This window comes from Bufo gargarizans, chromosome 4, assembly GCF_014858855.1.
Source record: "Bufo gargarizans isolate SCDJY-AF-19 chromosome 4, ASM1485885v1, whole genome shotgun sequence".
NCBI lineage: Eukaryota > Metazoa > Chordata > Amphibia > Anura > Bufonidae > Bufo > Bufo gargarizans.
Window position 1 is genome coordinate 471,194,492 of NC_058083.1, and position 13,275 is coordinate 471,207,766.

At 43.4% G+C, this 13,275-nt stretch overlaps 1 protein-coding gene across 1 annotated transcript in view; it reads right to left on the reverse strand.

The window, feature by feature from the left end:
- APLF (aprataxin and PNKP like factor) overlaps window positions 1-13,275 on the reverse strand; it is a 265,162-nt gene that overhangs the window by 61,007 nt on the left and 190,880 nt on the right. The window contains exon 9 of the mRNA XM_044291261.1: window positions 2,153-2,278. Coding sequence (XP_044147196.1) covers window positions 2,153-2,278 — 126 coding nt within the window. The remainder of the gene's footprint in view (window positions 1-2,152; window positions 2,279-13,275) is intronic.

The window sequence follows — 13,275 nt, forward strand, 5'->3', positions numbered from 1 at the left end:
ACCAATAAAAACATCAACTCTTTCTTCAAAAAACAAGCCCCTGCACAAGACGATCGGCAGAAAAAATAAAATAAAAATAGGGCGTTCTGAAAATGGAGACACAAAAACAAATGTATTTTTCAAAAATGCTTTATGATGTATAACTGAAACAAAGAAAGTACGGTAGACATATTTGATTTAATTGCATCCGTAACAACCTGCTCTATAAACATACTACATGATCTACCCTGTCAGATGAATGTTGTAAAAAATAAAAACACTGCCAAAACCGCACTTTTTTGGTTACCTCGCCTCACAAAAAACTTAATATAGAACAATTAAAAATTATATGTACCCCAAAATAGTACCAATAAAACTGGCACCTTATCCCCTAGTTTCCAAAATGGGGTAACTTTTTGGGAGTTGCTACTTTAAGGGTGTATCAGGGGGGCATTCAAAATGGGACATGGCATCTAAAAACCAGTCAAACAAATTCTGCCTTCCAAAACCCATACAGCGCCCCTTTTCTACTGTGCCCCGCCGTGTGCCCGTACAGCAGTTTACAACCACATGTGGGTTGTTTCTGTAAACCGCAGAATCAGGGTAATAAATATAGAGTTTTGTTTGGCTGTTAACCCGCAATGTGTTAAAGAAAAAATTGGATTAAAATGAAAAATCTTCCAAAAAAGTTAAATTTTGAAATGTCATCTCCATTTTCTTGTGGAACACCTAAAGAGTTAACAAAGTTTCTAAAATCAGTTTTGAGTACCTTGAGGGGTGTCGTTTCTGAAATGGGGTCATTTATGAGGGGGGGGGGGGGGGGGTGTTCCACTATGTAAGCCCCACAAACTGACTTCAGACCTCAACTGATCCTTAAAAAGTGGGTTTTGGAAATTGTCCTAACAATTTTAAGAATTGTTTCTAAACTTCTAAGCCTTCTAACGTCCTAAAAAATAAAATGACATTTACAAAATGATGCCAACATATAGACATATGGGGAATGCTAAGTAATAAATATTTTATGAGGTATAACTTTCTGTTTTAAAAGCAGAGAAATTGTAATTTTGAAAATTGTGAATTTTAAAATTTTGGGGGTAAATTTGGGATTTTTTCATAAATAAAGGTGAAATATATTGACTTAAGGTAGGCGATTAACTGAGGTAGGCGGCTCTAATGAATTTATGACTATCATGAAGTACAATGTGTCACGGGAAAACTGTCTCAGAATGGCTTGGATAAGTAAAAGCGTTCCAAAGCTATTACCACATAAAGTGACATGTCAGATTTGCAAAATTAGGCGTGGTCACGGGGGTATCAATGACCCTTGGTCATGAAAGTGTTAATAATAAAACCATATGCTATAACTCCCCTCTAGTGGTGGATGCAGGAACTCCGCATGTTCATCCTTTAAATCCATATTTATGCAGGGGATTTGGAGTTTTGCATCTTAAAAAATACTATAAACCTCCTGTCCTTTAACTACTACCGCTAGATTGCTACAGACCGCAAAATACGAATAATGACTGCAGTGAGAATTTTCAATGGCGCAGTGGTCGAGCGTGAGTTCTACCACCACATTCAATGTCTATGACAGAAACAGCAGTCCCGACTCTGTCAGTCCCGTCGACATTGAAAGGACTGGCACTGCACGTGCTTGACCATCGCTCCATTTGTGGACCATTCTAGAGATGGTTGGGGTCCCAGACGTGGGGGACCCAGCATTCAGACATCTATCACCTATCCTTAGCTAATAAATGTGGGGTAAAACCCTTTAATGTTGTCAGTTGGATACTTTTTGACATGTTATTCCTGATATCTAGTTTATCATTTTTAGTTTCCTTAGACAAACTAGCTGCAAGAAGTGTAAGGTCATTACTGGCTCAATAACCATTAGAGGTGTCTTCAGTGTCTTCACATGTGTTACTAAGGAAAATGTCAATCTAAATACAGAAATTTACTCTGATGTCTTTATGTTTAAATAACAAGAATTTCTGGACTTGCACATAGAAGAACACGCTATCATTATAACTGTCCCCTGCCTGGTCTATGGAAGATGTTGTAGATGTTCGGACTACACAATGGCGTCTTTCACCCCTTGCTAATTAGTGCTGAGCGGGTAATAAGGTGCCTTTCCATGACATAATAGCTAACTTCTCCATTGTTTTCTTCTCACCTGTAACAATCTGTTCCGTAGGGACACTCCGGCCTGTCATCATTGTCATCTTGACTCCCATTCTCCACGTCGTGGTAATCACCGTCTCCCGGGTGACTGAATTCCTGGAAGTGAGTTGGGTTTTTTCTACATGTATAGAAAAAGCATATATTTTAATTGTGAGTTAGAACAGGAGAAGAACAAGATCAATGATATTGAATAATGTTTTTTTGCACACTTCGGTAGCCGTGTACTTTAGAGGTATACATCAAGAGAATTATACACGGTGGTATATGTCACCCATGTAAAAAAAAAAAAAGTATACCACATGATTTTTGCACTGTGTGAAAGAGTGCAGTAGAATGTGCTATGGAGTCCTGTGGATACCGTTCATGTACGCGCCAAGACCTTTCCCATTGCATATGCCAAACGGTCAATGCAATGCAAAATACACCTTTATAGGGAACATGTTATGTTAAAGAGGACCTTTCATCTGTTTTACTTATAGGAGCTAAATACCTGTAGTGATGGTGCCATCTGTTTTTTTTTTTTTCTAAAAATTGGTCCTGCACCTTCCTGAAGTTCTCGCGCTCAGTATGTAAATACTGGGCATCGGAAAAGGGAGGAGGAGACGCCATGGTTTCTCAATGGGCGTCTACTTCTTCCTGGCTATGCCGCGATCCTATCACATCTGAGAGCGTCACAGCTAGGGAGGTTTTTCTTCCCTGGCTGTGACGCTCTGCGATGTGATTGGATCGCGCTACATCCAGGGGAGAAGGAGACGCCCAGTAAGAAGCCCTGGCGTCTCCTCCTCCCTGTTCCGATGCTCAGTATTTACATACTGAGCGCGAGAACTTGAGGCGGGAGCAGCGGTACATGGGAGCGATGTTTAAAAAAAAAAAAAAACTAGGTGGCAGCATCAGCTAGGGGTTCCCCATAAGTACAGGTATTTAGCTCCTATAAATAAAACAGATTAAAAAGGTCCTCTTTAAAGGGGTTTTCCATGACTTTTTACCGGTTGACCAATCCTCAGGACAAGTCAGCAGTTGGGGGGGGGGGGGGGGGTCCAACACCTGGGACTCTCACCATAAAGCTTTTTGAAAAGGTACCAACGCCCACAGTAGCATTGAGGTCTTTTTCCAGCTTTGCCTAGGTCATGTGAAATCACATTCATCGGTCATGCGACCAAGGTGTAGCTCAGCCCTAATGAGGTGAATGGGGCTGAGCTGCGATACCAAACACAGACGCTATACCATGTATGGCACTGTGCTTGGTGAGTAGAGAGAAGGCCGCGGCACTGCTATGAGCACTTGTGCCTTCTCAAAACAGCTGATCGGGACCCCCACTGATCACATACTGATGACCTATCCCCAAAGGATAGGTCACCAGTTAAAAAATCTCGGAGAACCAATTTAAACTTGACTGATCTGCAGGTAGCAGTGAGTCCAGCTGGCTGTGCTATCAGTGAGTGATAACTTTCAATGCATGACTGTAAGTGACTGAGTAAGACTACCCACATGACTTCTAAGCATGGAAAGATCAGAAATATAAATGAATAAAGTTAAAGGTCTACTGAATCTTTTCCCCAAAACACTATATATCAGTCAGCTCAGCTCCTCCTGCTCCATAACATATACATTGTGACAGGTTAATTTTTAAACTCGAAGGTCAATAAAGGACAGCATTTCAAAAAAACTTGCTGGAAGAAGAGGAGCACGTCAGGACTGAAATCTACTCCATCGAGGCGGTGGAGTAGATTTCTGGTGTAAGGTGCACCAGTTTTATGAGGCACACATTGTTATAGGAGTCTTGAAGCTCCCGCCTGTGGTCCACCTACTCCTAACCCAACCCACTTTTTGGAACAGTGCTGGGGGTGTCAGAAAAATAAAATAAAAAAACAACACTACTTCCTTTCTATGCGGGAAAACTGTGGCACAGCTACAATAAAAGACCCCCAGTGATGGAAGGAATTTATTATACTTTACATTACACTGATAATATTATAGGTTCTCTGCCTGTAGTACACACCATGTTATTAGGGGTTATTACCACTGCACTTTTAACATGCAGCATAGTCTATGGGCTTATCCTTGTGGGTAAGGTTGGAATCCCACATGCAGTTTTCGAACAGTTTGGTACATCTATATCTATAAATAAAAAGTAATTACAGATAAATGTTTGTATTATAACTAAGATTGGTATATACCGATTAAAACAAAAAAATATAAGTGATAGAAACTAGTAAGATAAAAATACATAGTGAATCACAAATATCAAATGTGCATAATACAATCAATTAAGTGTTGTACCCATGTAAAGAATTACATAAAAGAATCTCCTTTACATCAGCGGTGTTATCTCCATTATAGGAGTAGAACACCGAAAATTACGGCAGTGCCAGATTCAGCACATAACTGAAGCAAACAGAGCCGAAGAGATCCCATTGACTACAATGGGATCCATACGGTTTCTGTTCGGGGGAACCAGAGAAAAAAGTGCTGCATGCATGCTATTTTTCAAGAATTCTGGGACAGAAGCCCCAAACTCAGATGCGAACGTAACCTAATTCATACTACTATATATACCCAGTAATGCGTGAAGTAAATAAATAAAAAAACATAAAAATAAAATATGAATCATTTTTTTTAAAGTAGATAAGTGTACGAATACAACAGATATATTAGATTATATTGTGTATGACGTGTGTAATTTTAATAGCAATAAGAAAACAGTACGATATATTCAGTGTATTTAATGTGCACACATAAATCAGTATATGTATAAACAATATTATGCATATATTATTTATATTATAAGAGTTGTTAATGTATACATAACACAGTAATAATAAATGCCGGTATCAAAATCTAATTCGTAAAAGGCAATATTAGGAGCCATATTCTAACTGAATAAGCATCCCTTTATATAGAGGAAATAATGATATACTGTATGTAGTTCTGGAACAGAAGGGAACCAGGCCTCTGAGCCAGCCTCTTCAAACCTACTCCAGCTTGTGGCTGCTGTAGATGTCGGTCATCATTTACGTAAGTTTCTGGCATAAATGATGATAAATGTGTGTGTGTTGATGGGCGCCCACAAATCTGCCCTCACCACACCACTTTTTGGAAACTACCGAGGGCGGCGTTAAAATACCAGTTGCGATTTAATCAAGTCACATTGGCATTTAATAAGTCACAGAATCAGGTTTTGCAGCTTTTTAGTGCCAAATCCATGGCATAGGGGAATACATTTTCCCCAAATTACCCCCCGCCTTTGTGAGCCCTCTCACAAAGAGTCACATAACGCACTTTCCTGCAGCCCTAACTCTTATTTCACCCCAATGGGCATTTTAGGGGTATCTTTATGGGTCTGGGTTCTCCACAAGTAATTCAGCTCCAGCAATCTAATAATGAAATAATCTAAACTGAAAGAATCCACCACGGCAACAGACTCCACTAAGCAATGAGCACATCAATGTAAACTGCTGAGAAGGAACACGTCTCTGTTTGATGCAAAGGGGATGAACGCATGGAGAAAATGGAGAGAGAAAATCAATACTAAAGGGAAGATCGAAACACAAGGTCAGATGAAAGACCACAGACTGAGAGACGAGTGAAAAGAAGGATGAGAAGAATTCTAAAAGCTTCCCTCACAAGGCACAAACTGATCACCTGGTAGAAAAGTCAAGGGACATCATAGGTATGGTCACATACTGTAAATTAAATTGCCCTGATTAGATCAGTAAGGGCTCATGCATGTGACTGTTTTTTGTCCAGATCCTATCCGTATTTTTTGCAGGTCGGATGTGGACCCATTCACTTTAATTTAGCAAACTGCACAGTGTATGTCGGCTCGGTACACTTTATAGTTTCCTGTATGGTGTCAGTTGCATGGAACAGCTGATCAGTGGGGGTGCCAGGTGATACTAATGATCTATCTGTTAACCTCTTAAGGACATAGGGCGTACAGGTACGCCCTTGTGCCCTGGTACTTAAGGACACAGGGCGTACATGTACGCCCTGTGCATTTTCGATCACCGCCGCACGGCGGGCGGTGATCGGAACCCCGTGCCTGCTCAAATCATTGAGCAGGCACTTGGAGCAAATGCGCCGGGGGGTCCGGTGACCCCCCCATGTATGCGATCGCAGAAAACCGCAGGTCAATTCAGACCTGCGGTTTTCTGCGTTTCCGGGTTATTCGGGTCTTTGAAGTCCCGATAACCCGGAACAGGATGGTGATGGTGGTGTGATTTCACCCCACCAATCACCATCCAGCGATCCTGAGTGGTGATGGTGACATCACCACTCAGGATCGCTTTCTGATTGGTCTGTGGGCGGTCCGGCGGCAGATTCAAAAGAGGCAGGCGCTCCTCTCCTCCTCCTTTTGTGTTCCGGAGCCGGAGGAGAGAGGAGCTGCCTGCACGTGTCTGCCACCGCTGCCTGCACCCCGATCTGTGCCCCCCAGGACCCGATCTGTGCCCCCCAGGACCCCATCAGGTACATAGGGACAGCTAGGGAAAGTTTGGTTTAGGCAGGGAAAAAAAAGGGAAAGTTAGTTTTTGAACTTTGATTGCATCACCCTAAGTTAGGGTGTCTGGGGTCCACAGCACAGCTGTGTGACCCTAGACCCCCCAGGGGTGCTGCCACTTGCCCCCCCCCCTGCCCCCCCCCCACCTTTTTCGGGGTGCATTTATTTTTTTTTCGTGTATGCTGACTGTGGCCGGCACTTAGTGTCCGGCCACTGTTAGCGCATCGCACACCCCACCGCTGATCAACTTCGGACGGTTGATCAGCGGTTTTGAATTTTTTTCCCCACATTTTTTGCCCTTTTTTTTAGTTAGTTTATTTTATTTTTTTTCTGTTAGTTTTAGGGTGAGTTCGTGAACACCCGTGCCCCCACACACACGCACACAAAATAAAGAGTTACACACACGCACATATACACGCAGACACACACTCCCCTATGGCCCGCCGGACGTTCTCGGCCGAGGAGGCATACGCCCAGATTGCCTCTGACTCCGAGAGTCCCAGTGAGGATGAGGATGACCCCACATTCCTGTTGTCATCCGCATCCTCCTCATCATCTAGCGATGATGATGAGCCCCCAAGGCGGCGGAGACGCCGCCAGGCGGAGCAAGGGGACCGCCATGTTAGGGACCCTGTGGCCCACACTAGTACGAGCAGCTCTGGGGCTCGTACTGGTTTCCCGGCCCACCAGTTAAATCCACCGGAGCCCCCTGCCGGTGAACTTGTCTGGTGTAGCCCAGAGCGATACGAGCCTGTGATTCCTGATTTTGTAGGCCAATCAGGAATCCAGATTTCCACAGTGGGCTACACTGAATATGACTTTTTTTGTCATTTTTTCAGTGACCCACTGGTAAATCTGATGGTGGAGCAGACGAATCTGTACGCCCAACAGTTCGTCGCTCAACACCCGGGCTCCTTTTTGGCCAGGCCCGGTGGCTGGACGCCGGTCAGTGCAGCCGAAATGAGGACATTTTGGGGCCTCGTGCTGCATATGGGCCTGGTCAAAAAACCCAGTGTCAGGCTGTACTGGAGTGGGGACGTCCTATACCAGGCCCCACTTTACAGTACAGCCATGACACGCTCCCGGTTTGAGGCCATCCGGAAATGTCTGCATTATTCCGATAATGCAGCATGTCCCCCCCGAGGTGATCCTGCCCATGACCGTCTGTACAAGATACGGCCGGTCATCGATCACTTTGGGGCCAAATTCATGGAGGCCTATGTACCTGGAAGAGAGGTCGCGGTTGATGAGTCTCTCATTGCGTTCAAGGGGAGACTCATTTTCCGCCAGTATGTGCCCTCCAAGCGGGCGAGGTATGGCGTGAAGCTATACAAAATTTGTGAGAGTACCTCAGGGTACACTTACAAATTTCGTGTGTACGAGGGGCGAGATTCCCGGATTCAACCCCCAGAATGTCCCCCCACTCTGGGTGTTACCGGGAAACTTGTGTGGGACCTTATGTACCCACTGCTGGATAAGGGTTACCACCTTTACGTGGATAACTTTTATACCAGCATCCCCTTGTTCCAGTCCCTTGCCGCCAGATCCACGTCCGCTTGTGGGACCGTGCGGAAAAATCAACGCGGCCTCCCTGCCCACCCCCTCCAGGTACCTATCCCCAGGGGTGAGACCCGTGCCCTTACCACTGGAAACCTGTTGCTGGTCAGGTATAAGGACAAGAGGGATGTCCTTATGCTGTCCACAATTCATGGTAACGGCATCACCCCTGTCCCTGTGCGAGGTACCGCGGCAACGGTCCTCAAGCCCGATTGTATCGTCGCTTACAATCGGTATATGGGAGGAGTTGATCTCTCTGATCAAGTCCTCAAGCCATATAACGCCATGCGCAAAACCCGGGCATGGTACAAAAAAGTTGCGGTCTACTTGGTGCAGGTTGCCATGTACAACTCTTTTGTACTATCCTGAAGCGCTAGCAGCACAGGGACATTCCTCCAGTTCTATGAGGCAGTCCTCAAGGCCCTGATCTTTTCGGACCGGGAAAGAGCAGGCCGGAGTACCTCGGGAACTGTAGGTGCCCGGATCGTCCCTGGCCAACACTTTCCAGGTGTGGTCCCCCATACTGGAAAGAAGGGACGAACCCAAAAAAAGTGCAGAGTGTGTCGCAGGAGGGGGATACGGAAGGACACAACTACTCAGTGCGACACTTGCCCCGATCATCCGGGCCTCTGCATTGACGGTTGCTTCAGGGAGTATCACACTTCCATGGAGTACTAAATTTATATCCCAATTTAGCACTGACATCGGATAAAAAAAACTGGTTCTCAGACTTGAGACACCCAAAAAAAACTAAAATAATTTATTAAAAGTAGACATATTAGGTATCGCCGCGTTGGTAATAATCTCCTCTATAAAACTACCCCATGACCTAACCCCCCAGATTAACACGGTCAAGGAAAAAAAAAAAAAAAAGGTGCAAAAAAAGTTTTTTTTTGTCACCTTACATAATAAAAAGTTTAATAGCAAGCGATCAAAAAGTCATATAGCCCCCCAAAAAGTGCCAATAAAGCCGTCCACTCATCCCACAAAAAATGAGCCCCCACATGAGATAATTGGATAATTTTTTTTTTTACAAAAATGACCCTTAGACTTTAGAGATACCCCCAAAAAAATTTGAATCAAAAAAGATAATATAGTCTAAAACCAAAATAATTGTAAAAAAAGTTGACTTATCAGGTATTGCCGCGTCCGTAAGAATCTCCTCTATAAAAATACCCCATGACCCAACCCCCCAGATTAACACGGTCAAAAAAAAAAAAAATAGGTGCAAAAAAATAATTTTTTTGTCACCTTACATAACAAAAAGTTTAATAGCAAGCGATAAAAAAGTCATATAGCCCCCAAAATAGTGCCAATAAAACCGTCCGCTCATCCCGCAAAAAATGAGTCCCCACATGAGATAATTGGATAAAAAAAAAAAAAAAATGACCCTTAGACTTTAGAGATACCCAAAAAAAGATTTGTATCAAAAAAGATAATATAGTCAAAAACCTAAATAATTGTAAAAAAAAAGTAGACTTATTAGGTATTGCCGCGTCCGTAAAAATCTCCTCTATAAAAATATCCCATTACCTAACCCCCCAGATTAACACAGTAAAAAAAAAAAAAAAAAAAACAGTGCCAAAACCGCTATTTTTGGCACTTTTCCATTTCAATCAGTTTTTTCCGGTAATAAAACAAGGGTTAACAACCAAACAAAACTTAATATTTATTACCCTGATACTGCAGTTCACAGAAACACCACATTTGTGGTCGTAAACTGCTGTATCAGTAAAAGGGAGGCCGCAAAAGGAAAGGACCGACATGGTTTCTGGAAGGCCGATTTTGATGGCCTTTTTTATTGACACCATGTCCCTTTTGAAGCCCCCCTGATGTACCCTAGAGTAAAAACTCCCCAAAACTGACCCCATCTAAGAAACTACACCCCTCAAGGTATTCAAAACTGATTATACAAACTTCATTAACCCTTTAGGTGTTCCTCAACAGTTAATGGCAAATGGAGATGAAATTTCAGAATTTCAATTTTTGGTAACCTTGCGTCACAAAAATGTAATATAGAGCAACCAAAAATCATATTTACCCTAAAAATAGTCCCCAAAAAAATGCCACCTTATCCCGTAGTTTCCAAAATGGGGTCACTTTTAGGGAGTTTCTACTCTAGGGGTGCATCAGGGGGCTTCAAATGGGACATGGTGTAAATAAACCAGTCCATAAAAATCAGCCCTCCAAAAACCAAACGGCGCACCTTTCCCTCTACGCCCCGCTGTGTGGCCGTACAGTAGTTTACGGCCACATATTGGGTGTTTCTGTAAACGGCAGAGTCAGGGCAATAAAGATACAGTCTTGTTTGGCTGTTAACCCTTGATTTGTTAGTGGAAAAAATGGGTTAAAATGGAAAATTAGACAAAAAAATGAAATTTGCTAATTTCATCCCCATTTGCCAATAACTCTTGCGCAACACCTAAAGGGTTAACGACGTATGTAAAATCAGTTTTGAATACCTTGAGGGGTGTAGTTTCTTAGATGGGGTCACTTTTAGGGAGTTTCTACTCTAGGGGTGCATCAGGGGTCTTCAAATGGGACATGGTGTAAATAAACCAGTCCATAAAAATCAGCCCGCCAAAAACCAAACGGCGCACCTTTCCCTCTACGCCCCGCTGTGTGGCCGTACAGTAGTTTACGGCCACATATTGGGTGTTTCTGTAAACGGCAGAGTCAGGGCAATAAAGATACAGTCTTGTTTGGCTGTTAACCCTTGATTTGTTAGTGGAAAAAATGGGTTAAAATGGAAAATTAGACAAAAAAATGAAATTTGCAAATTTCATCCCCATTTGCCAATAACTCTTGCGCAACACCTAAAGGGTTAACGACGAATGTAAAATCAGTTTTGAATACCTTGAGGGGTGTAGTTTCTTAGATGGGGTCACTTTTAGGGAGTTTCTACTCTAGGGGTGCATCAGGGGTCTTCAAATGGGACATGGTGTAAATAAACCAGTCCATAAAAATCAGCCCTCCAAAAACCAAACGGCGCACCTTTCCCTCTACGCCCCGCTGTGTGGCCGTACAGTAGTTTACGGCCACATATTGGGTGTTTCTATAAACGGCAGAGTCAGGGCAATAAAGATACAGTCTTGTTTGGCTGTTAACCCTTGATTTGTTAGTGGAAAAAATGGGTTAAAATGGAAAATTAGACAAAAAAAAGAAATTCTCAAATTTCATCCCCATTTGCCAATAACTCTTGTGCAACACCTAAAGGGTTAACGACGTATGTAAAATCAGTTTTGAATACCTTGAGGGGTGTAGTTTCTTAGATGGGGTCATTTTTGGGTGGTTTCTATTATGTAAGCCTCGCAAAGTGACTTCAGACCTGAACTGGTCCCTAAAAATGTCGTTTTTGTTTAGTTGCTTCTAAACTTCTAAGCCTTATAACATCCCCAAAAAATAAAATATCATTCCCAAAACAATTCAAACATAAAGTAGACATATGGGGAATGTAAAGTCATCACAATTTTTGGGGGTATTACTATGTATTACAGAAGTAGAGAAACTGAAACTTTGAAATTTGCTAATTTTTCCAAAAATTTGTTAAATTAGGTATTTTTTGGTGCAAAAAAAAATATTTTTTTGACTTAATTTCACCAGTGTCATGAAGTACAATATGTGACGAAAAAACAATTTCAGAACGGCCTGGATAAGTCAAAGCGTTTTAAAGTTATCAGCACTTAAAGTGACACTGGTCAGATTTGCAAAAAATGGCCTGGTCCTAAGGTGTAAAAAGGCTGTGTCCTTAAGGGGTTAAAGGGGTTATCCAACTATTCTAACTGATGACCTATCTTCTGGTTTGATTGGTAGGAGCCCGACACCGGGAACCCTGCTGATAAGCTGTTTAAATGGGGCTGAGCAGTGCTCAGGCCGCATCACTGATAGTCATGATGTCACTGGCCTAGGGTAAGCGGAGACAAGCTCACAGGAGCGGCAGGCCTTCTCCTACTGGTGATGAGCAGGGGTCTCGGGTATCGGACTCCTGCCGATCTGATGCTGATAACCTATGGATGGCGTTTTTCGAGGCGCTCGATACTGATAGCCTACTCTCAGGATAGGTCATCAATACCTGATTGGTAGGGGTCTGACACCCGGCAACTCCGCCAATCAGATGTGTGAAGAGGCTGTGGTGCTCTAGTGAGCGATACGGCCTCTTCCTAGGCAAGTGTTGTCATGTTCATTGGTCACATTCAAGTGAATAAGCTGCAATACCAAGCCCACCAATGATTTTAATACTGGGGGGGGGCAGCGCACTGTCCACTAATGATTTTAATACTGGGGGGGTGCACTGCCCACCAATGATTTTACTACTAGGAGGTGGGCGCACTGCCCACCAATGCAAACATTGTACACACATTCCCAGCACCCGACCTCTGACAGGGAGCTGTGATCACATTCAGGCCTCGTTCACACCAGGCAGTGCGTTCTGTCCTGATTCTGTCCAGAATGCACTGCACCGCATTGCAGCTGGCTAACTATATTGTGGGGCAGGAGGGGGCGTAGTGGTCTGTTGAAGTGATTGGCACCATAACCATGCCCAACGGCTGCACGGGATCGCAAGGCACATTATGCCTGCGGTCTACTCCAAACAAAATGCTGCAAGCAGCATTTTGACCGGACCTCAAGCACAATTGTGCCTTGCGATCCCGTGCATCCGATCGCCTGAGGCTGTGGCTACGGTGCTATTCACTTCAATGGATCGTGACTCCCCCTCCTGCCCCACAACATAGTGAGCCGGACGCGATGTAGTGCATTCTGGACAGAATCCTCTGGTGTGAACGAGGACTAAACTTAGAGTCATTTCACACCACAAAGACTGGAACGCAAGACAACCACCTCCCTGCATAGGGAAGCGTGGCGGTGCATTGAAATATGGTTTTGATTTAAAATTAATTTTTTGTATCAGGACAAGTAGATTGTCATGAGGGACAAGTAGATCGAGATGGGGGTCTTACTGCCGACAGTAGTACCATTACTGAAAGTGTTAAAAGTAGAGAGATTTTTACATATTGTAACTGAGCACTATGACGTTAAAGGTTAATAGGTTAATAAGCATA